The sequence below is a fragment of the Synchiropus splendidus genome, chromosome 12 (genome assembly GCF_027744825.2).
Source record: "Synchiropus splendidus isolate RoL2022-P1 chromosome 12, RoL_Sspl_1.0, whole genome shotgun sequence".
Lineage (NCBI taxonomy): Eukaryota > Metazoa > Chordata > Actinopteri > Syngnathiformes > Callionymidae > Synchiropus > Synchiropus splendidus.
In genome coordinates, this window is record NC_071345.1 from 12,224,572 (window position 1) to 12,248,256 (window position 23,685).

The 23,685-nt window shown below is 42.2% G+C and overlaps 3 protein-coding genes across 9 annotated transcripts in view; 2 read left to right on the forward strand and 1 right to left on the reverse strand.

Moving 5' to 3' along the window:
• slc2a3b (solute carrier family 2 member 3b) overlaps positions 1-23,685 on the forward strand; it is a 72,715-nt gene that overhangs the window by 43,885 nt on the left and 5,145 nt on the right. For 2 of the 6 annotated variants that reach the window (XM_053881295.1, XM_053881292.1), the window contains exons 3-8: positions 3,741-3,877; positions 19,274-19,378; positions 20,007-20,167; positions 20,746-20,986; positions 21,066-21,228; positions 23,337-23,524. In XM_053881295.1, the coding sequence (XP_053737270.1) occupies positions 20,070-20,167; positions 20,746-20,986; positions 21,066-21,228; positions 23,337-23,524 (690 nt within the window). In that variant the 5' untranslated portion in view covers positions 3,741-3,877; positions 19,274-19,378; positions 20,007-20,069. Of the gene's footprint in view, positions 1-1,980; positions 2,131-3,737; positions 3,878-16,324; positions 16,474-19,273; positions 19,379-20,006; positions 20,168-20,745; positions 20,987-21,065; positions 21,229-23,336; positions 23,525-23,685 lie in introns of those variants that run through there. The other 4 variants (XM_053881293.1, XM_053881290.1, XM_053881291.1 and 1 more) reach the window with 3 other exon arrangements.
• On the forward strand, positions 1,981-13,937 carry LOC128768420 (cytochrome c oxidase subunit 6B1). Its single transcript, XM_053881300.1, has 6 exons — positions 1,981-2,130; positions 3,741-3,877; positions 11,382-11,490; positions 11,920-12,039; positions 12,969-13,069; positions 13,634-13,937. The coding sequence occupies exons 4-6, from the start codon at positions 11,934-11,936 to the stop codon at positions 13,685-13,687; spliced, it is 261 nt and encodes an 86-aa protein (XP_053737275.1). The 5' UTR covers positions 1,981-2,130; positions 3,741-3,877; positions 11,382-11,490; positions 11,920-11,933; the 3' UTR covers positions 13,688-13,937.
• rasip1 (Ras interacting protein 1) lies at positions 2,538-9,901 on the reverse strand. Of its 2 annotated transcripts, none has more exons than XM_053881288.1 (16): positions 9,598-9,901; positions 8,560-8,681; positions 7,923-8,374; positions 7,510-7,758; positions 7,224-7,438; positions 6,962-7,126; positions 6,327-6,531; positions 5,948-6,246; positions 5,725-5,886; positions 5,137-5,177; positions 4,767-4,921; positions 4,085-4,197; positions 3,728-4,013; positions 3,494-3,657; positions 3,269-3,410; positions 2,538-2,899 (listed from the first exon to the last, which is right to left on the reverse strand). In XM_053881288.1, exons 2-16 carry the CDS (start codon positions 8,679-8,681, stop codon positions 2,721-2,723), a joined length of 2,949 nt encoding a protein of 982 aa, XP_053737263.1. In that variant the 5' UTR covers positions 9,598-9,901; the 3' UTR covers positions 2,538-2,720. The 2 variants fall into 2 exon arrangements, with proteins under 2 accessions (XP_053737263.1, XP_053737262.1); XM_053881287.1 differs by having other exon boundaries at positions 7,194-7,438.

Consider the following 23,685-nt stretch of genomic DNA (forward strand, 5'->3'; position numbering starts at 1 on the left):
CTTGAACAGGACAGCGCTTTACCGTAAAAGAATTCATCCGAGAGGCTGAGCGGAAGACAGGAAGCTGTTTGGACGGGGGCCAAAGGAAAAGCGTGATAGGCAAAGACGTCAGAGACCCTCAAAACAAAGACAGGGTAAAGGATTTCAGAGGCTGTCTGGTGACTCGAGGGTAAAATTGACTGGAATCGACAGAAATATGACTATTTCTTCTGCTTATGTTACTCATACCCTGGTGATATCACCTGTCTGCTGTCTGCTTGTGACCACTGGATTGTGCTACACGTGTTTCGTGACCTGTTTTACTGATGGAAAGTTACCAACTAAACTGACTTACTGACTTAGTCAACAGCAACTTTTTTATTGCTCAACTTTGACCATGATGCATTTTAGGGGAACTATTCCGTGTTGGCCAGTGTAAGTTTAAACAGTGTGACTAAACATGCCCAGAGGGACCTCAGTCTGGTAACCAATTGTTATTTTCAATTCACATTACATCAGGTGGGACAATGGCTTTTAAATGGTGTCCAACATACAAAACTGAATCTTGACAACTGACAAACAACCCGGCTAACTAACACGAATTTCGATGCCATCACTACCAGACCAACCGTCCACTGTGACTATGAACCAGATAAACCAATAGTGCCACTACAAGAAAGGAGACAAAATGGTTTGGACATTTTACGCACAGTCGTGATAATCCTTAGACATTTGAATAAAATTGAATTAAGACCAACCTTTAACACTGGGGTGTCTAAATCAATATCTTAAGTTTCCAAAACTAGCATATCCATAACTACCACTCCTTTGACACGAGTCTGAACAGGATATGACATCAGTTGACTTCTCAACATCAACTTGTCCCTTTAAAATCTCCACTTTCAAGAAAACAGCCCACTCAATGGCAGTGATTGGTCGATGAGTTTCATGACACAGTATTGAAGGGCTGATGAGGTTTCATGAAACAGTGGCCAGATTTTCAAAGCCCGCCAGATGGCACTGTCTGCTGTAAAATGTTTGGATTTGAACTAATTCAATGAAGCCTCACATCCTTTCTAAACCAAGAGTGTCATCTAGTGGCCTCTGAAAATTAGGACACTGTTTGATCGACACTGCAGTGCTGTTTCATGATACCTTATCTACCCATCCCCACTGAACGGCCACCCTTGAGCACTGTCATCTTCATGCGTCACGCCAATGATGTTTGTGGTGTTGTGTACCTCATAGGTCGATATCGTGACCTATGTATCACTCTTAAATTGGATTGCGTGACTGTCTACCTTGAACCTATTGAGCATTAAAATACTGGGATGGATTTGGCACTAGTGCCCTGAGGTTTGAAGTATATGCTGCTAAGGGTATAGTATAATTATAATGGATGTATCCTCAGATAAACTTTTCCCTCTTCTTCAGATGTTTAGTTTCTGCATGTGATTCATAGATAGATATTTATCTATCATGAAGTGCCTTGTCACCACTGATCTCATGGATTGGGTCATTCAGTACCTCAAATAATACTGCATCATCGGTCGGTGAGTCAGGTTCTAAAATCCTCCGTATTAAATTTGCCTTATGAAAGGAGATTGGAAAAAGACCTTGGTGTTTGATGTTATAATGTCATATTTGCTTCCCAGCAAAGTTTCAAATCGCACAGTCAGGCTCTGGGCTGCCCCCCTTAAGTTCCCTTCTGAGGACCTATGCCAAATCCATCGTGGTTTATTTGAGATATGATGTACAGCATATATATACCTGTAGAGGTATAAGATTGGAATCGAGATATGCTTTGATTCAGTCATCCAGTTTCTCTACTTTGTCTTGTTTCAGCTATTGACATATGTTAGGCATAAGTCCTTTCCAACCTTTATCCATTTTTATTGCTGAAACACCTTTGCCTTCAAAGGTCTTCCACATTGACGTCACAAGGTAAATACTCATTTTTGTGTCTGAAGCATTTCTTTGTGAGGTTTTTCCTTTTGATGGATTATTTTTACATGCTTGTATTGGCACTTTTACCCAAGGAAATGATCCCAACACCTCTTTCATCGCTGAACCTGGGTACATTTATTGTCCCAGAGGACTTTGCCGTGTAAATGAAAAGAAAACCACTCGAGTGTGTCACATCAACCAAAGGTAAATTAAAACCTTCCTGCTCTTTAGCCGCTCGCTTTAACCTTTATGGCCGTTTACCTAAGTAAAGGTAACCTGTGTGTGTGGTCGTCACGGTCTCATTAGCTGGTCTGAGTCATGACCTCTGTAAAACACCGGTATTATTACAGGAAATGAGAATGTGCTTTTGGAGCGGACGATAACAGTGTTGTATTTTGTACCTGCACACTCATCATTTTAATGTGGAAGTCGAATATGTCCTGTATTGCCACCTTGTGGAATGTTACTTTGGTGTGTGCGCCAAGGTGAGTGCCAAATCCCGGGGGCCCTGGTGTGGGAAAAAAGCTTGTCAAAATTCATGTGGAAACTCCTGGTGCTTTAAAGAGTTTTTATTAAAAACAAGTAGTTTAGAAACATACACAAGAGCCAAGTAAAACAGTCACGTAAGACATAAACAGTACTTGATCCAACAGGAAGGTCTGACTTCCTTGTATAATTCAGTCTACTAAAGCCAGTGAGTTATTTAAAATACAGGACAGGATAAATGAAGAAATAAACATCATCTGATATGTTGTAAGTTATGGATCTTGTCCCTCATTAGATGGCAGTAGGATTCAAAGTCGGGTCCTCTGATTGGCAGGGAGCTCGTCTTGATCGAGTCCCCACAAGAAAGTGCGAAGACGTGTCACTTCCTTTTGAAGTTCTGGACTGGGGATTGGCTTTGAGAGGTCCAGACGTGGAGTTTCGTTCGGCAGGATGAGAGGCGGGTGATCAAGGAAGCTCTCGAATATATCTGAAAGAACAGTTGACAAAGGGTTCACTTGACTCTCGGGATCATTCCCTGGCATGATGCTGCCCCGGTCATGGGGCATGTGGTAGGCAAAGACGTTATGTCTGGTCCGGTCTGGCAATTGAAAAAGTCTGCGCTTAAACGTCAACCTACATCTCATGTTTCAACTGAGTCACTCTTTATAGTCATCCAGCATTCTGAAAAATCTCAATGAAATAATCAATACCTTCTTATTCATTCGCAGTATTGCAGCTAACGTTAAGATATGTCCGGCTGTCTTGAGTAGTTCACAAACTAGAGAATGTTTCGGCCTTTTCCTATTTATATTTTGCCAAATACCACAGCAATTAAAACAATCATAAACTTTATTACCGCCACTCAGCTCAGTTCCTGGCGGCGGTGCCCAGGATGCTGGTGGAGCCCTGGTTGGTCCCAATTTATAATGGGTGAGAAGATGATGCAGTTGGGCAGGACTTAACAAGACGTGGTCTTCTTGTAAACTGCTCCAGGATGACTGGAATGAAAGGTTGGATACGCATGGTTGAAAGAAAAAAATTGAAAAGGTGTGTGCGTATTGTACTCGACTTGACTTGTTACCTGAATGAGCCTGGTCTTGGGAATGCACAGGAAGTTGACAGTGATCGAAAGCTTCCTCATAAACTCTGAGGCAATATCGCCAAGTCCTGCTCCCTGGAGCCAATCGAGAACCAGATCCAGATTCGTACGAATTTGGACAGCTCTGGACCAAGAGAAGAGTCCATCTAATAAAAAAGAATGTATATATCACCATTTAGAAATAAGACTGACCTCTGACAATCTTAAAAATCTCACCTCTTTCCAGCAGAGTGTTGAGCAAAGATGTGTTGGTGAAGAAGAAGAGGTAGCCGAAGGTTTGAGAGGTGAGCGGAGGAGACAGACAAGCATCCCGTGACAGCACCAGGGAGCAGCGGTACACTTCCACAAGCCCTGCAACCTTTGGTGGTAAGGCAGACACATCATCCACTTCTCCTTCACCTTTTTTCTCCTCTGCCACGCTGCTGTGAGCGCCGTCCTTCTCCTTCTCGTCGCTGGAGAAAGGGTTGGTGTCGAGAAGGGCCGGTAGGAGCGAGTAAAGGGTCTTTAAAATGAGGAGAGGGGTGTTTGAGGAACTGATGGAACTACTGGAGCAATGATGTTTTTTTTTTTTACCTTGGTGAGGTGGTAGACACACTGCTGAAATGTGTGCATAATGACGTCATCAAGCTGGGCCAGAGCCTCGGAGCAAGTGTCCATGTCCGCTGTCAACACTGGGTCCCCAGGTGCTTTGAAAAAACATTGAAATCACCTCCGAATTAAGAAGTAAAGTTGGCAGATTTAACGTCTAACATGCTTTAGTGGTAAGTTGAATACTTGCTTTTCTTTTCCCCAGCCCCACCTCTACCAAAGCTGGTTCTCATTCAGTTGCATTTCAGTGAGCTTAGAGGATATGTCCCCACATCAAAGAGCCCAGTCGATTGGTTACAAGTGCCTGTATGATCTCTTCTCGCATGACCTTCCATGGAGCCAACTCTCACATCAGCGTGAAACAATGAATGATATAGGCCTACTTCTGTGCAGCATCTGTTGTCACTGCCAAAAATTAATTCCAATCACAAATATCGTCACAGCTTTCTGGTGTTTGGGCGTAGAACGATTCGGAACCTCTGGCTTTGGGTAATCATTAAAGGGAAGTTAACAGAGTTGATGTTTGTGAGAGCATTAAGTACCACAAATTACCAGAGTTTGGTAGAAGTGCCTTTTTATCCAATGAAAAGTGGTGATTTAGGTCTCCTCATATCTTTCTACTATCACTTCAGAAGGTAGAAGTTCAGGAGATCTTCTATAGTCTCACCTTCAAACTCCCATTCTTTCTCCATTGCTTCAACTTTGACCTGGAAGAAGTTTAGAAGCTCTGTTGCGTTTGACATCCAGAACATCAAAGGTCGAAGGTCCGATGAGAGTTTCTGGACATTTGGAAGGCTAACCTCGCTCTCCTGTTCTGTAGAGCTGGAAGAATTTCATGTATGAATACAAGTTAATTTGGTTTGTTTATGTTGCGAAATACTAGACATTTTTAAACTTAGGTTTTACACGCAAGCCATTTCCCAACTTGACATTGTTGCAATCTTTCATCATAACACAGATATGCAGAACCAAAGACATAACAGAAATATGAATCACTCCCAACACGGAAACATGACGTCGCAGAAATATGCACTTACTTCTGCGTGGGATGCTTATCCCCAAATTCCTTAATGTTATCCTGCAATGAGAAAGTTGGAAACAGAAAAGAGAAGAGACATCTCGGGTTAGTGCGGAGGAGGAGATGCAGTGTCTCGCCCTGCAGCCAGGACAATTACAGCACATTTTCCAACGGGAGGGAAGTGACATCAGCTCATCCTCGCTCGTGTCCACAACTGAACAGGCCACAATGAAGGGGACATGACTGGCTGCTGGTTTCTGTCTCACCTAATGTGAATCTCACTTTGGCCACCTGTGGTTTGGTCTACCTCACTTTACTTTGCTGTGGTCGTGGCATTGTGACAGCGTCCCAAATTGGATAAGCAGTTGTTGCTGATGACACACGTGTAACTGCTGAAGCCAAAGTTTAACCCTAAAATTCACCAGTTAATATCCTGTTTTCCCTTTTTATTAATGAAAGGCAATTGCAAAGTGGCCCAAATACATTGGTTTACTGGAGTTAAAACCTAGGTAAAAGACTGACCTGTTATTATAGATGCAGGGTTTGGGTTTTAAAAATCTATTTTTCTTTTTTTCATTTTTCCAATATGATTGTCCAGTTGACTTACCCAGACTATCTCCTTGATCAGATTTGCTGCCTTCAGTAGTATTTGTGGTGTGAGGACAGGGTCAAGGTGTTTGGAGGCATGGTCAATCATGATTGACAGGAGGAAGGCTGGTGCTAGAGGCCCGCCACCAGAATCTGGGGAGGAGTTCTTGGAAAGTATTTCCTTTGAGAGACAAAACAGGATATTAACGTTTACATCTGTAAGGGTTAACGTCCTCTCTCACCTGTAGCAAGGCATCAGCATGACAAGGGTGAAACTTCAGAATGGCCTCATTGCTTCCCAAATACTGCCGCAATGCTTCTTGTTTGTCCACCATCCCTGAGGGGCAGCAGGGGACGGAGGCATCAGAGTGCCATGGCAGGGTCAGTGCAAGCGGTGGGGCAGGAATCACGCGTGGGTCACGGTACAGGAAGAGGAAGTGGTTCCCAAGACCGATCACGTCCCCTGGCTTCAGCACAGTTTCTCTATAAAGAGGCGTGCCATTGTGTGTGACCGAAGTGCCTCTGAATGGTCGAACAAGTGCTGGAACAGATGTCAAGTAATGAAAGTGTTTAAAAAGAAGGATAGTAAATTAGAGGTAACAACTTATTTTTGATCCACACCTTGTCCTTTGGGTGTGTCAGGAACAGCCGAGTCCCTCCTGACCAGTAAATGTCTGATCAGGAGGTCAGGTGCGGAGAGGAACGTGTCCACTTTCAGAAGCCTCTTTCCTTTCCTCTCTCTCTCTCTGTCCTTTTCCCTCTCCCTCGTGGTGGGCTTCCTCCCAAACACATATGTGTGTCCCGTCATGATGTACAAAACAAAGTCCTAAACAAAAAGCACACTTGAGAGAAGTGCGGTAGGTCTGTTATCTTACAAGTGCCCAGATCTTTTTCAATATGCCATCAGATGTTGAGACATTCTGAAGGCAGCTGTGTCACAGTTTGCTACAAAGGAGGCTTGTGTGAGGTCATTGTGCGAGATGGAGTGATGAACACTGGGATACTGAAGTTTCCATGATGAGCTGTCGAGCCATTGTTTTGCTCTCAGGTGTTGTTTGGTGGATTTTTGTGGCGGGATCAAAATACAGATGGAATTCAACGATTACAGGCATGCAGGTATGAAGTCATGAAAGGCGTGTGTGTTTGAGGACGTTTTAGAAAGATCTTCAACAGCTTATTATTCATAAGTGACTCTGTGTGCTGGTCTTTGTTTATACAGCGTGCTGATGAGAGTGTGTGATATCATCTGGTCTTGCCTTGGCCTGATCATATCCCTGCAACAACAGGAAGTAGGGTCGGTCTGTAGGTGGAAGGATGAGACTCTGTGACATCACTTCCAGGTCACAGCTGGAGAAGTCCTTTTCTTCCTCCGGGGGAGTGTTAGTCCATCCAACCTTGCCCGCTGCTCTTGATGCTCTCACCTGAAATTCATGATGGTTCAGTCCCGTAATAACACTCAGGTTTTTAATTATCTCAAGGTCCTTCTACCTCTCCCTTCTGTGGTGTGATCATGCTCACAATGTTTTTCCGGTCCTGCGCCCCTACGTTGTTGCTCTGTCGGTTGCTAGGACCATGCGTTTCATTGCCCACGTGGTTGCCTTGGCGACGTCTGAGGCTGAGGTTCATGTCGCTGATGCTCCTCCTAAGTTCTGAGTTCCTTGCCCGGTGACCCCGTTCAGTCTCCTCAGGTGCCCCACCTGACGACATTCTGCCCCTCTGCCGCCAACGCACACCTGATTCTCATACAGCACAACCAGTGGTCAAGCCTTTGCTGGACAACATTCTGACCTCAAAGCAAACATACCTTGGTAGTTCTCTCCCTCCCTTTCTCTCTCCTTTTCCTCTTTTTCATAATCATCTCTTCTTTGAATTTCAAAGCGTCGTTCGAATCCTTCTTTTGGCCGCCACATGTCCACTAACAACAAGGGACATTCCCATGGGGCTACACTTCTGCGACATTCTGTCTTCCACTTGATAGCTCCATCTGGCTCCTGGATGGGCTTTCCAATGACATCACACAGCAGGAAGTCCTCAGGGCAGTGTTTCTGGAGAACTAGATGGTAATGGAGAAACACAGTGAAGGAGCAAGGAAGTGATTATTTTTCCACAACACTTCTGTTTATTTTATTCTAACTCAGCACCAAACTGTGAAGCCGATTTGAGCAAACAATTCCTAAGTGATGATGGTAGGTGAAAAAGAGTTTCCTCCTCTGCTACCTGCATCGTCCGTCTCCTCTTGCTCTCTCTCTGTGTAGCGAGTGATGACCTGAGTGATGAGCTGCTGGGCTGTGGAGTGGATGTTGGCCAGCAGGGAGCGATAGTTGGCCCCACTGGAGAGGGCATCCCCATAGATTTTGATCAGACCCGGTGCAGTTGAAGAGGCAGGGGGCAAGTAGTGGTGGGAGGAAGGGGCAGCTGAGTGGGCCCATAGTTCTCTCTCCCTCTCACCTACTGCGCGGTCCCGGTCACTGTTAGAGCGCCCTCGCAGGAATAGATGGGAAAGGCGCTTTGTTCGCGACTGGGGCGCAGCAGGCCGCGGCCGAAGGAAGGCCGGGGAAGGAGATGGGGATGGGGCAGGGGAAGCCAGCGAGGGAGTGGAGTTAGAAAGAGAAGAGGAAGGAGCAGAGGGGGCCTCGTGGAGGGAGGCTGCGTCAGAGCTGGTGGTCGACCTGCAAAAAACAGAGAAGGGGAAGACAGATGGACACGGGAGGAAGGAGAGAGGAAGGGACTAGTCAGCAGTGAATTATGAGTGACCAACAACATGTGGCAAACAAGGACAAAAATAAATCAGGAATAGAGAGGTATTAATGACAGGGGAAGTCTGATAACATCAGACGAGCAAATATAAACCTACTTCACTGACAGGGCACTGGGCCAGCGGCCTCCAAGTTTGGCAAAATGTTTCCTTGGAGAGTTGATCCAAAGACCAACTGGAAAGTGGAGTTTTCTGATGCGTGGACTACCAGACCCCTCCATCTGACCACAGGGGAGAGGTCAAGTTAGAATCTAAGAAAAAGGAACACTGGTTTTAATGTAGCACTTCAGGTATGAAATACGGTTGGCTTTTGAAGGAGGGTTTAGAAAAAATCACCTGTTTTTTTTGTTTGTTTTGTTTGGGTGTCACAATGACAGATGATATAGCAACATTACACTTGGTAAAAGTTGAGTTTGACTGGAATTTTTGGTGCTTGTACAGAGGAGGTTGGTGGGAAGTATTTGGAGAAGATTGCCTGGAATTAAACCACCAGGCAAGAGGAGAAAAGGCAAGGCTTATGAAAAGTTTATAGACACCACAAGGGTGCACACAGTGAAGCAGTTAAGGTTAACAAAACTCAAAGGTAGAATGAAAAAGGGAGCAGGGTCGGGAATGTGGGTTGGAGGTGTCAGACGTAAAACAATGGAATGATGTCATCGCCGTCAATATCAACAGGATACTAACAGTAAGATGTCAACTTGGTTTAGGCAAACAGAAAATGCAGTAAACAGGAAGCAACTTTGTGGCCTTCAGGTCCAGCTGTCACAGCAGCAGGGAATTACCCAAACCAGGTTATGACCGGAATCGTTGTGCTTTGTGAGTGGTATTTAAAAACAAAAAAAACCCCTCAAAAGGTTCTTGTTTAGACACCTCAAAGTTAACCATTCATTTTTAATATTGGTAAGTCCAGTGATGTCACTGCTGCCAAATGACAGCTAAGCTTTTATTGTTTTGCAACCTTTTAGCAGTCAGTGACACAGATTTCTAGCCAATATCTTCCACATAATAAATCACAAGCATTTTCCCGTCCACTAAGAGCACAGCATTAAAGCCCAGGTAGTTTGTAAATGTACTTAATGGCTAACAAATAAATCGGCAAATACTTTACAAAAGAACAGGAAGTGTGGTTTTACTCACCCACAGACACGACTAATCCTTGAGCTGTTTCTTTTTTATTTATTGGTGCTTCCTTCGGCCACTTAAAAACCAACGCTCAAATGTTCTTGTATATTTCCATTTCCCAGCTAAGATGTTCCATTTTTCAAAAGGCCTTAACCTGTTACACCTTCACATATGCATATCCAGTTCCATGACTTCACTCCTCTTCCAATCTAAATGTTTTTCTTTCGAAAGCGTTTTCTCGAAGCGCGAAAACGCTGTGCTCGCTCTACGCAGCTCTCAACCTCTCCTGGTCTATAGATAGAGAAACTGGTCCATTGTTCTAAGTGACAGAATTTCCTTCCTCTGCAAAGGACAACACCTATATCCTGGCCGCGGGAGAGAGAGGGACGGGAAGACTGGTGGGGAGCCAGAAAAGTGAGGATTAACCTCAACTCTGCATCTAAATGAAAGACAAATGGAATTAATACCAATAAAGCTGTAACTCAAAGATCCTTTGCAAGCTGCAAATTTATGTGAAAAGTTGTATCCTGCTATGATGTTATGAAACACCCAGGGAGAGATCCGGTTTGAGGTTTTGCTGGAAAGCAAGAGGGGAATTAATGAACAGAAGGAAGTTAGACACCTGTAACTTCTGTGCTGATCTGCTACATGGAGATGGTGACGGAAAGAGAGCGCCAGCTGTCACTGTGTAGCAGCGGGGCTCCTGGCTCGTGTACAGTCAGAATTGCTAGACAGACTATGTCATATATTATTTTTCTCTGTTCAAACGGTACTTCACTCTCACTGAGTGTCTGTATTTGTTTATGGAAAATGTGACACGCCGCAGTTAATGTGATTTACATTCAACACTCTATTTATCCTGCGGAGTCTGAAAGTTCACATAATTTTGAAGGATTACATATTGCGACTGTAAAATATGAAGTCAGGAGGTCAGGAACTCGGTCAGTCGACTGCAGCCAGTAGCGAGGAGTTGTGAGTAACCCCGACACTTCCTTGAACCTCATGAACCATGTATCCTTGGAAGTAAGACATGGAAACATGTAGCTGGTGTGTCCAATTAGCTTACAGTACTTGCCGTCTTGTTTTGGCAAGTTGATACACAACATATGTTCTTTATAAATGAGGCATGAGCTGTCCCTCTGATATACATATTTATAATCCTGTCATATGTAGTAACTCACATTAAAAACTGGAGCATCTTTAACTTGGCCACTTCCAACTCTGCTTCTTTTCTTTGAGTCGGAGCTACTGTCTCTAAACCATGCATCATCGTGAGTCTCACTACTGGTCATTTAAAGCTACTTTTCTGCGACAGAACATCCTAAGGAGTCATCACTGACTGACCCTTACTACACTCGCTTCTTCACCTCCCTAGATATCTGTCTTTTACTCTCTATGACAGATTCCAAATGTTTGTACTCATCTGTTTTCACAACCTCTACTCCTTAACTTCTCCAATCCCAATGACTCCCTCTCATTTCCGCACACGTATTTTGATCTGAAACTTTGGGGGGAAAAAACTGTCATAAATCGCTTTGGAATAGTCTATCGATCATGTTTCTGTCAACTTTTTCCCCCAGAAATGGCCAAAGAGATGACTCGAAGGGATAAAGTCAAAAAGAGAATCAAATGATTTATTGATATATTTTGATATATCAAATATCATAATGTCACACTGATGTTGTTGTTTAAATTTGGCATGCTTGCTTTTGTTTTATCCCAGTCTGCTATTCGAGCTCCTTGCTTGCATGTTAACCAGTTGTACGGTAGATGGCGGTGTAACGGTGTTAGTTCTTTAGCTTTCAGAGAGAAGAAGAACGCGGATGAGAAAATATCCCAGAATCCTTTGTGCCATTAGACGAGAAGGACATTATTCCGGAGAGGACACGGTGCTAAAAAATCTTCAAGGTTAGTTCATATCTGCTCTTAATTCGTCACATTTCATTCAATGTGTGCTTATAGTGACTGTTCGGTCCTTCTGTTTCTTCTTTCAAAGCCAGTGAGTGTTTTAAATAAGATTTCCGTCTATTTTTTAACGAAAAACAGTAAGCTAATTGTTAGCACCAGTACTAGCTCCCCGTCATGCTAGTTTTTCTACAGCAAAACAAACACAAATGAATTGTCGCTAAGTAGTTATAGTTATTGTTAAACATTATTGGCCGCTGATGAAAGGCAGGCGAGTGCAAATTATTCACTTTAATGCTTTAATTGAACGTGTCTCATTTAGTACCATTTGACACTTCTGCTGTGGAAGTAGCTGCTCAGTTAGCATCATTTCCATCTCATAGTTGTAACTGTCTCTCTTTACCACTGTGTTTGCGTTTTCATTGTGTCCAGTATAAACCGCAGCGATGTCTGAGACCATCCAAGATAAGATCCAGAACTACAGGACCGCTCCTTTTGACGCCCGTTTCCCCAACACAAACCAGACCCGCAACTGCTACCAGAACTACCTGGGTAAGGAAAAGAAAATTCCGTTCACAATGAATATGTCTTTTGTGATACCTGTAGCAAAGTGTGTTGTATAGTGTCTCAGTCTTGCACACCGAGTGCTGCTCTGGTGTCAGTTGCGCTACCCTGACCTCACATCGGTCTTCATCTAAAACCAACAATGAGCACCATCATATTTACATTACTTGCTTTAGTGATTATATTGCAACATAAAGCAAACCTGTGTATGTTTTGTCTTGGGTACATTTCAGACTTCATATCAGTTGAAATGTTCCAGTATTAGTTGTCACTATAGGTATTTCACTCCAGTGGCTAGCCACTCCGGGGGAGCACCGGGCTATGATCCATCCAAAGTAGTGCCAAAAAAGTAGTGGTATATGGGGTGAATGAGGACATGGGCATGAGTCTAATGTCGATGCCCTGTGATGAATATATTTTAAGCGATAGATCTTTGTTTATAATGCCACACAGCAATGTTCCCTCTAAGATGTGTGCGCAATTGCGCACAGCTGATACAATCTCCAGACTGCACAACAAAATGTCAACCTGAATTGAATAAAAATTACTGCAATAGCCACATAACTACATGTCTTCTTGCCGCGCAGGCATGAAACCTTGTGACATTAGACCAATAAAATGACGCGCTGACGGCGCAGTTCGACCGTGTGTATCCATAACTGGCAGTTTCTACAGGTCCATGTGTTCCTCGTCCCATTTCCCCTAAATTTCATCCAAATCCGACCATACTGTGCACACAGACAAGCCAACACCATGAAGACGTTCTATAGGTTTGTTTGTGGAAAAAAAACCCGCCAGATATTTATGTGGAGTCACGGCAGTCTTTCTTGACTGTTTAGGCTATCCCTCTTTTTTCGTCCTGTGTTGATACTGTAATCATATTAGTAAAACTACACTTTTTTTTTTCTCTTCACCAGACTTCCACCGCTGCAACAAAGCTCTGTCGGCCAAAGGCCAGGATGTGTCTCCTTGTGACTGGTACCAGAGAGTCTATAAGAGCCTTTGTCCCACAAGCTGGGTAAGTCGAGGGACTGCAGGTCTTCTTGCCCCAAGTGGTTACATGACACTGCTGAACATTTGGCTTCTTGATTCTCAAAGAGGTGTGTTGGTTGTTCTTTACGTCATATATGACCTGCAGCTTTTAGTGAAAACATTTGAAAAACCTATGTTGGGTTCCAAGTGACTCATGAAGCAATGAGAAGCTATTTATGTTTAGATTTTTTTCCGACAATCTGCCATCTACCGGTGTTGGCACACATGTCGGCTGCGTCCATGTGTCTGGTGGGCCAACAATATACTGCAAATATACATCAACTTACACTGTACACACTGCGTGTCCACACTTGAGCTAAAGGCAAGACTGCAACTAATAAAGACCATCTAATCTGATCATGCTCTTTTTGACAAATACTTTTGAAGTTTGGGAATGGAAGTCATCCCATTTATGCTTACATTTTGTTGTCTTTGTTTATGATATTTTAAGTGTTATTTGGTTTTCACCAGGATGTAAATGACTGTTTTTGCTCTTCTTTGTACAGACATTTACACTTGGACTTCTTTGTTCTTTGTTTTACGTCCGCAGGTGGGGAAGTGGGACGACCAGATGGAGAGTGGAAGTTTCCCAGGGAAAATCTAAAGCTGTTGTTGAACAACGTATTCCACTCCAGGATCTTCTCTTTGTGTTTCTTTAGTAGTCGAAGAACATGTGAACCCATCCACCAACATGGTCATCATCGTCACAGATGTTACTTACTCAAACTTGTAACTTATGCTTGTAAACACGCACAACCCTTTTCCTTTATGTTTAAGGTCAAAGGTTTGTTTCCAGAATCTATTGTCAGCTATTGTTCTTCAGCATTGTGTGAATAAAGACAATGCAGATTAAACCATCGAATGACTAGTTTTCACTTTCTAGTATTCATCTACCATCTGAAGCTATCAAAATGCATTTCATAAAACTCTAGGTAGACTGGGAAATTGTATTACTGCCAATCAAGTGAGTAAGGATTTAAATCATTCAAACTTGAACTGCAACATCTCATTTGGGCCATAAGGAGAATTGAACCTCCATTAAAAACAAGCTTTTCAATGTGATTTATATTAATGTATTTGGCGGACATTTGATGTTTGGAGACACATCGCCCCTTTGTATCATAGTCTAATCGGTTGTTATCCACATGAACCATTTGTCATCCTGCCAGCTGCTGAACAGAAGTTTTTACTTCAAACATAGGACATCCTCCCTACTACCAGTGGAGGGCGCTCTTCCACCTCTACAAAAACTATTGCTTGTGTTGGTGATTTTTTTATGGAGTCCTTTTATGTAGTAACTGTAACTTTTCGACCGTACATAAAATGTACACTTGGAAATAAACTATCAGTTCTTCAGCCATATTGACACACGCCAGTAGATGTTAGATGTGATGTTTGCTGTGATAACCTAACCTCACCACAGTGTGTCGCCACAAGACCTGTTTTAATGTCTTCTGGCTCATTACCAATTTGTTGCGACATCAGTGTTTGTTTTACAAAATTATTCGTTTGTTTTAAAGGTTTTTAAAGGACAGTTATATTTAACCATTATCAAATCGGTATAAGTAGGCTTATGAGATACTGTTTGCTTTTCCACACTTGTCATCTTTGGTGCATTTTGCAAGTTATCAAAGCTAAGAACCAAGTTTGATGGTGAAAAAAACATTCGCTGCAACGTTATGAATTCATATGGTTATGTAAATCATTTACTGTTAACCAAGTTTAAAACACATTAACAGGAGAATATGAACGCGAGGCGTTTTATCTAGAGATTGAAACGTATTGAGTCTCTTTCTTCTAGAAATGCATAATATATATAATAGAGCCTGACTCTTAACACATCTATTCCTCAGGCCAGGGTTTCATTAAGCAATGACTTGTTCAACCTCAGTGAACACAACGTGATGTAAAACCTTCCCCTGACACACTGTGACACCATTGGCTTTAGTCGTCCACTGGTTGGTTCATCCGAGCTGGAATATGAATTACGTTTCCTGCTTAATCCTGTAGCCCATTTAAAAGTGACAGTCAATGATGTCGCAGGTTGTTGTATGAAAAAGGTTAGCCGAGGCGGAGCTCGATTTCAGTGAAAGAAGCCCTGGTTTTACCTCATCACTGATGCAGCTGCTGACTTGAATCACTGACTTGTTGCAACTTGACAGTAATGGGTGATTTTAGATTAGGAAATTTGTTTATGCAGAGCATGACTTACCACTTGTCACGTACGCAGTGTTGTAACTGCACTCTGAATGTTGAACAATACCCATGATTCAATGAAGAGCTAAGTTATATTTGATGCCATCAAAAGTTTACTTGTCAAACTGGTCCTGGTACTGTATATGCATTCGTCTGCCCATAAAAGAGATCTGTCCCTGAAAAACCTCAAAATATTTCACATCAAAATGAGAAGAATCCACTACTGGAGGTTTTAATTGACCTCGGAATAACTCCAAATTCCAGACGGAGGTTTAGACCGCGTGCAGATTAGAAATATTTGATGGAGAGTTACAAGTACTTCTTGGTTGTTTGCCACCTACTGAGCCGGTCCCATGCTACCAGCGTGACCAGGCTTTGTTTGCTTTTTGTTCTCTCGCCCACCGTGGACCTCCAGCAGCCGCACACAGACTCGCCTTTCACCGGCGCTTTATTCATCTGCGGCCAGTTGGCTCACTTGTGCGTCCTCTTTCTCCAGCTGAGCGTTAACACATCTGCTGTTGAGCAAGTTGGCGGCAGAAGCTGGAGGGACAGTTAACTCTTCTTCGTCTTGCAGGGAAAACCCAATGGTGTTTGTAGTAGTGACTTTGAGTTTAGGCGGCAAGCAATATGTTGAAAAATAAAATATTATGAGCAGCTAATTTGCAGAGAAAATGTTTTAAAAATACATTTCAATACTAGGGTGGCCAAAAATAAAATGTAGGAGTAAAAAGTTATACTGCATTTTAAGAAAAGCCCACAATAAAATAGCTCATGTTGTTGCTGCATGTGATAATTTAAGTCCGAAAAAAAACAAAAAAACAAGAGCAGTGTCAAGTGTGAAGTAGCAACTTTTGTTTCAGCTCCTCATTCTTTCACTGAACACCTCAGTTGGAGGCTATGAAACTTGCCAATGTAGTTATTAAAGCTGGAAGCTGTTGCATAATGAAGGTAGCTACCAGAGGGAGGGTGAAGACTGAGGAGGGGGAGGAGCTGCTGTTGACTCCTGCTGGAGCTGAACACATGATGTTTCATTGTGAACCCGCCACAGAACAGCAACATCACACTTTGGTTTGACTGACAGCTTGGCTTCCACCCTGCCTTGCTCATACTTGATCCTGGTCTTCAGCTTCAGTTTCCTGAGCACTTTCCTGAGGAGCTTTCAATATCAAGATGGAGCCGTTAGAAGATAACAAGGTAACACAGTTTTTCATCGATAGTCCAGTTTTCTTTAGAATTAATTTGACTGTTTTGAGGGAGAGAGTCAGTGTTTTTATGTGAAGTTTGTCACAAGTGAAGAGGTTTCAAGCCAGAGGCTGGTAGTTTTTGGTAACTTTCCTTCCTGGCAAAGGGGCTGGGACTTCAGGATGTGAGCCAGTGAGATTGTTGTGAGGCAAGTTTAAACTTGTGTTAGTTTTTTATTTGCGTGCCGCATCGAGGGCGCAGCTCTGTGTTGAAAGAGCTGGCGTCTGAATACATACGTCAGGTCACACTGTCTCAGTTAACGCTCTCCAACTTTGGGCAACTGTTCTTTGACTCTGGTAACATGTTGCGCACGTTTCCTCTGTTGCCACAACAAGTACACCTCTGCACCGCTTGCTCAAAACTATGTGCCTTCCTCACTCTTATCTCGCCCTGTCTATGCCACATCATCCGGCATGATGCTGCACAAGTACAGCACTCGCTATCATTGCAGCATTATCATCATGCTACAGCCAAACATTTCAGAAGAAGCCTGTGTTTAACTAAGCACCCTGCTGTGTACAAATGTGCTTGAAGACTTATTTACACTGATCCTAATCTTTGTATTCAGTGGTGCTTCACCTTATGGAATATTCCGTTACTAATGAAGATGACTAGTACAGTTACACCACACTCTACCTGTTGAGCAACATTTGAGTCGATTAAGTTTGTTGAATTAAATATAAAGACAACAACAATAATAATAATAATAACTACAATTGCCACAACATCAATACTACTACTAGGAGTAATAATAATAATTACAATGCAACAACAATAATAGTTCTGTTTTAGTAGTAGCAGTAATAATAATAATAATGATACAGTGGAAACAATAATAGTAGTAGTAGTAGTAGTAGTAACAGTAATAATCTTAACTGGTATGTAGTCATTATTAAATGTAATCATTCGTCTTTGATCGATCTGAACGCCATCCGACACTAGTTACAGTATCTAATGTCACTCAGTTCAGTTAGTGTGCCAGTAGCAAGTTAAACATATTTTTGTACAATTTTTTATACAAAAAAAAAAAATTGAACTCTTAATGCAGTGTACAGGCCTCGAACATAAATGGCTTGGATGGACAACAGCATGGACGACGTCTCAGCAGGATGCAGGCTGAAAAGCTTAACTAGCTTGACATGGAAACAATGAGACCTAATCCAGCCTGAGCAAATGCCTTTACTGATTAATGTTTTTATGCAACATTGTTTCCCCAAGAAGTAAAGAGTGATAAGCAAATACAAGTACTGCAATTTTTCTTTGGTGATGAGAGCTAGAGGCAACCCAAGATGGTGTTACTACTGCAGCAGTGTAGGACAGTTCCACCTCCAGGCCATAAGGTGATGCTGCGACTTAGCCTTTACCGGTTTATTTGAATGAGAGCAGTGCTAAAATTCCTCCGTCCATCATCCAATCATTTTCCAACAGCGCTTTCATTTGCTCTTCTCATTTCTTTATCCATCTTGGCACTCATTTCCTGTGGAGCCCGAGTGCTCATCTATCACTCTTCTTGTCGACATGTCTCTGCATCCTTGCATGAGGCGCCTGGAAACCAGCTGACAGTGACTCCATATGTTTGGCTGATATTATAGTTGTGCACATGCCTCACACACATCACATCCTGAATGATAACTCTATCGAGTCCGCCATCTTGCTTTTTTGCCTCTTTCACCCTGGTCTACGTTCGGTTTCAGCGGAACTGCATTTTAGTCGTTTCCTGGTTTCACGCTGGGAGTCATGGTTATTTGTGATAAGCAGTGTGCTCTCCACCAAAACACCACTTTGTTATTAGCAGATCCAGGACGTGCAGTGACATCAGGCTTAAGAAAGTACTGTGAGTCTCAGGAGGCAAACATCAGTGTTATCTGTGGTAACTGACTGATAGTCCTCCAGCAAAGAGACATGTTATGTTATAGATATATGCTGTCTTTCTTACACATACTCTTGATCTTACTGTGAGTGTTTTCTTTCTTGCTTAATAAATATTTTATGAGATCAGAGACTGACTAATGGCTGGCCATTCTTCTGACCAAATTTGACTCCCTTTTTTTCCCCTCATTAAATACTTTACTTTGTTGTTGAATGAGTTCTCAAGAGAATGAATTAGGGAACAGATGTATAAAGAGTTACACTAATTGAGTTTCATATTTTCTCGCTGACCTCATGAGGACCTGATAAATGCAGGCAAAGACCCAGAAATATATGAGTTAATGGATCATAAACTGGAGTGATAATGGAAGGAGGAATGAATGGGAGTCAAGGACGAAACTGACTGGTCTGATCTGTATTGATTTTGGTTATGGATGAGTGGTTTTGAATAGCAATGAGGGAGAAGTTATTGGAGTAGTAATGGTGGACCTACTTCTTAAATGTGTTTTTGAAAGACGACTTCCCTTCTCTACTTTACTCATGTGAGACAAATAATGCTGGAAACATAATTCAGTGTTACACCGGCAAAGGCAGATCACAGTCAGGTGATGTCACATTTAAGTGAATTTTGCAGCGTAACAGGAGCAAAACAACCCGCGGAAGTGGCAAATCATGAGCTTGTGTGTGCACTTCTGTCCCGGTGGTGTGAGCAGAAATGAGGACACGGGTGCAGAAAGGCTCATTGTTTGTAATTATCAGTGTTGGTTTGGACAACAAGAGCTTTGTGGGGAACAGAACAGACCATGTCAGCATCTCCGACTGAGAGAATAATTAAAACCCAAGCAATCCTCCTCTCTGATCGACTCTTTTTTTTTTCTTCTAGCCGAAGCAGGGCGTGACCCTTTACCTCCTCTTCTGTGTCTTCACCGCTGTCATCGGCTCACTGCAGTTCGGTTACAACACTGGTGTCATCAATGCTCCGGAGGCGGTGAGTGCTGGTTCAGCAGTAGGTTCAAATACACAAAGCGTGAAGTCAGTCCATATCTATTTTATCACTTATAGTTATGATCATATGAAAAAAGAAGAAGAAAAAAATTGACATGAATATCAGCAGTTATATCTTCAACCACACGGGGTCGCCGTTGCGCACAAAACGCGTCAATGTTCCGGAGACGGCACAATAAATAGATTTAATTTTTATTTTGGTGGTATTTATTGAAACTCCATAAATTATTTTTCTTCTTCAAATTTCAAGTTGCCCTTTAGTTTTTAAGGATCCAATGGAGTCGAGAAGAATTCTTCACAGTAGTATTCAGGTGTTATTCAGTATCCTAATCTACTGAGAGGATCTTCCTATCACCATATCTTATCTCTCCGGAATCTCTTCACTTCTGCATGGCAGTGTGGGACGTGTCAGAAGAGTAGCAGCCCTAACATTGTTATTCAAGCAGGGACCCAAACACCTGCTGTCTGTTATAGTTATGTTGACCTAAATCCTTTGTTCCATTTCATATGTTTACTGCTGTTTAAAATGGCATTCTTTATAATTCATTCTGAAAGAATAAATGTTGCATGAGCAAGAAAGAAGGACATAAAACTGTCTTTGCCTTTGACAGGAACTGCGCGCCTTCTTCCATAATGTTTCCCTGGAGAGGTACGGAGAACCTTTCTCCCCGAACATGAACACTTTTATATGGAGCCTGTCGGTGGCCATCTTCAGTGTGGGCGGCATGTTGGGATCCATCAGCGTGTCCAGTTTGGTCAACGCGTTTGGCAGGTGAAGGAATCTGTTGTGCACACTGAAGTTGTGTGTAAATAAAAAAGAAAAAGAAAACTTAACTGTTATTTATTTATTTTTAAATACGGAAATTATTAAATCCAATGGCTAGTATTTTAATTGCATTTTCCTCTGGAATATTTCGGATATTTTTGTGCATTGATCACACTTCATTTTTCCGATATGTATTAATAAATGTACAATTAATTACAGATTTTCAATTTCGTATTTGCACCAATGTCACATAAGTATTCATAATGTAATATTATATTTAATATTAATTACTTTTCCTTTTTGAAATCTATATTTTGTTAATTTCATTTGTACTCTGACATTGTACCATTATGACATGATATTTTGTATTGTTGCAACATTTATGATTATTTTAAAAATGTCACACATTCGTCTCCTGTTATTATGTTTTTCCAAGTGCAAGTTAAGTTTCTTAACTGCTCGTATTGAAATCTTACTCGATCCTTTTCTCCAAAAGTTGCCAATATTCCTCAGTATGTGTGATAAAGAGACTGTCTCTTCCTTATCTGGAACTTGAATTCATTTTCCTCTGATCTGACCGACAGACGGAAGTCCATCATGCTGTCCAACATCCTGGCTGTGGTGGGAGGAACATTGATGGGACTCTCAAAACTAAGTTCATCGTTTGAGATGATCATTTGTGGCCGGTTTGTCATTGGAGTATTTTGTGGCCAGTGCACCGGTTTGGTCCCCATGTACGTAGGAGAGATCTCCCCTACTGTCCTCAGAGGAGCTTTTGGAACCCTTCACCAGCTGGGCGTGGTTATTGGCATCCTGGTGGCTCAGGTAACTGCTGCACTATGGTCAAATATACTGGTAGCTGAAGAGAAAGACGTGATGAATTTGTGCTATGTTCACGTTTCAGATCTTTGGTCTGGGAAGGCTGTTGGGTTCTGCAGAGCTGTGGCCGCTGCTTTTAGGTCTGACCGCTCTCCCTGCCGTAGTGCAGGTCATCCTGCTGCCCTTCTGCACCGAGAGTCCCCGACACCTGCTCATCAACCTCAACAAGGAGGAGGAAGCCACTGCAGGTCAGTGCTGACGCACTTTCACACATTCTCATGACAATGAATGTAGGGAAGGGAGAAGAACTAAACAGTACAATACATGATTATATTATGGGATTCCTGCTTGTTAGTTGGCGTTGTGAAGTGTTGCATATTTTCATTGTAACAAATACGCGTTTTATAAAAAAGAGAGGGCCTAAAACAAGCCGAGGAGTTCTCCGTTGTTGACAGACCAGCATGTAGGGATCTAATAAGACTTAACTAATATCAATTTAATATTATTTATTTGCTGGTTTAGGGGTCTGTGAAGCTTAACCTGGTCACCCTGTAAAACATCACCAACAAGGAAGCCTTTAAAAGCGCAGCTGTGATGTAAAGTGGAGAAAGATTTAAACCAATATTGTCATAGTGACTGGAAAACTGAACATGTTTTAAATAAATGTATAATGTATTATGGGTCAAATCTGTGTATCTTTCGTGGTAAACAGTGGTATTTTTTCTGCCGATCATAAGTATCATGCCGAAAGTGAATAAGTCAAATATGGCTTGTATTGGAGGTGGTTTTTTTTGTGTAGTTTCCTGAACTTGTTTTCAGTTTTTATCTGCTTTACGCAGTCACTTTACCCCATAAAGGTCTAGGTTATTCACCCACCAGCCACAACATTTTGACCTGTCCGGTAATATTCCAGTCAATGTTGGACGATCATGTTTCGAAAGAAAGCCTCTGAAAAACAACAGGATGGCGAGCACCCGAGGGTGACTCATGAACGCCACTTTGGATGTATTAAAACCTTCATTTTATATTCATAACAGCAGCTCTGCTCGTGTAACTGTGCCACATGACACACCGACGACACATCCAGATTGCCACGCTTAAAAAGTTATTTGGGACAGTGAGTGCTTTCGGGACATGAAAGAGCGCTGCACCTCAGAAGGCTGAGTCTGTATTTCGTGTCATTAAGATGTCATTAGGTCTCAAGCAGCACAAAATGTTGTGACAGGTGGCGCCGTGCTGCCGCCGCAGTGCAACTTCTGAGGCTGTTCTTTGGCTGTTGGCAGTTTTCTTCAGTAGCTTATAAGAATCTGTGTTGAGAGAGGTTACTATTCTCCAGTGGCTTTGGGAATGTATGCCAGGTTTAAGAGTCACTGCTCAGGCTACAGCATGGTGCCATCAGCCAGGTGACACATCCAGCAAAACAGATGGAAAATCAATGGATTTCTGATCGGCTGTTGAACTGTGTCTCTCCATGTACATTACATTTCCCTTCTCTTAAATGTCGCGTTCTGACTGAACCACTTTGCTATTCCGTTCCAAAAATATATGAGTACAAATATGAGTTTGCGTACCAGGACACGGAAATGTCTTAAGATTGAAAAAAATGCTATATTTCATTTTTATTCATCGTAAAATTATACCGTATGATAAGAATAAAATAGTATAACCAGTAGTATTGTAAGAGTAAGTCGTAGTATAGAAGATCATAAACATAATAATTTATCAATAAAAAGTATGAAAAAGAAAAACTAAACTGTTAAATAATGACTACTATGATAATAATACTAATGATAATAATAACATTAAAAAATTATTAATATTAATAATACATGAAAATGAACATATAACAACAGAATGTAATACAGGTTGCATGTAGTTGCAGTACACAATGATACAGTATTGTTTCAGGATGATATGTGCCCGGACATAGGCTTTTCCTAAATTCATGTGAGTATTCTTCATTTGCTTCACAAGCGTCAGCACAAAACTCCATGGAGGAGACACATGCTGGTTCCCTGAAGAGCTCACAGATGAAAATGATATGCCGCTGTGTTTTAAAGCTTTTTGCATTTGACAAAAATTTCCATGAATAGTCACAAAGTGAACTCAACTAGTGTGGACAGAATGGCCCCTCAAAAATGAAGGCACTTAAATGAATCCAAACAAATATTTTCATTTGTATTGAAATCTGATCAAACAGAATTATCAGCAATTTTGGTTCACCATAATAGCTCGAGAGTGATGCCTTCATTAAAACCACCAAATGTGAAAATGGTGTTGTCAGGTCACCTTGATAATTTACCTTGTATTTCACATTAAGAGCTGTTGACATCACCAACATCTGCATCTTCTGCAGCTCTTGTTCGCCTGCGTGGTGTTGAAGACGTCAGCGATGACATTCGGGAGATGAAGGAGGAGGCCCTGAAGATGTCCATGGAGAGGAAAGTCAACACTCTGGATCTGTTTCGTTCTTCAAACTACCGTCAACCGATCCTCATTGCCATCCAGCTGCAGCTCTCCCAGCAACTCTCCGGCATCAACGCTGTGAGTAGACGTCGCACGATGATGACGCGTCATTCACCCGAACTCACACGTGAGTGAGGGGGGGCTTCACAGCTGCAGGACATGTTTGACTGACTGGAATGATTTAAGCCTCTGAGGGGGAGTGGGTGGAGCGGGGCACGGTGACATTTAGTCAACGTGTG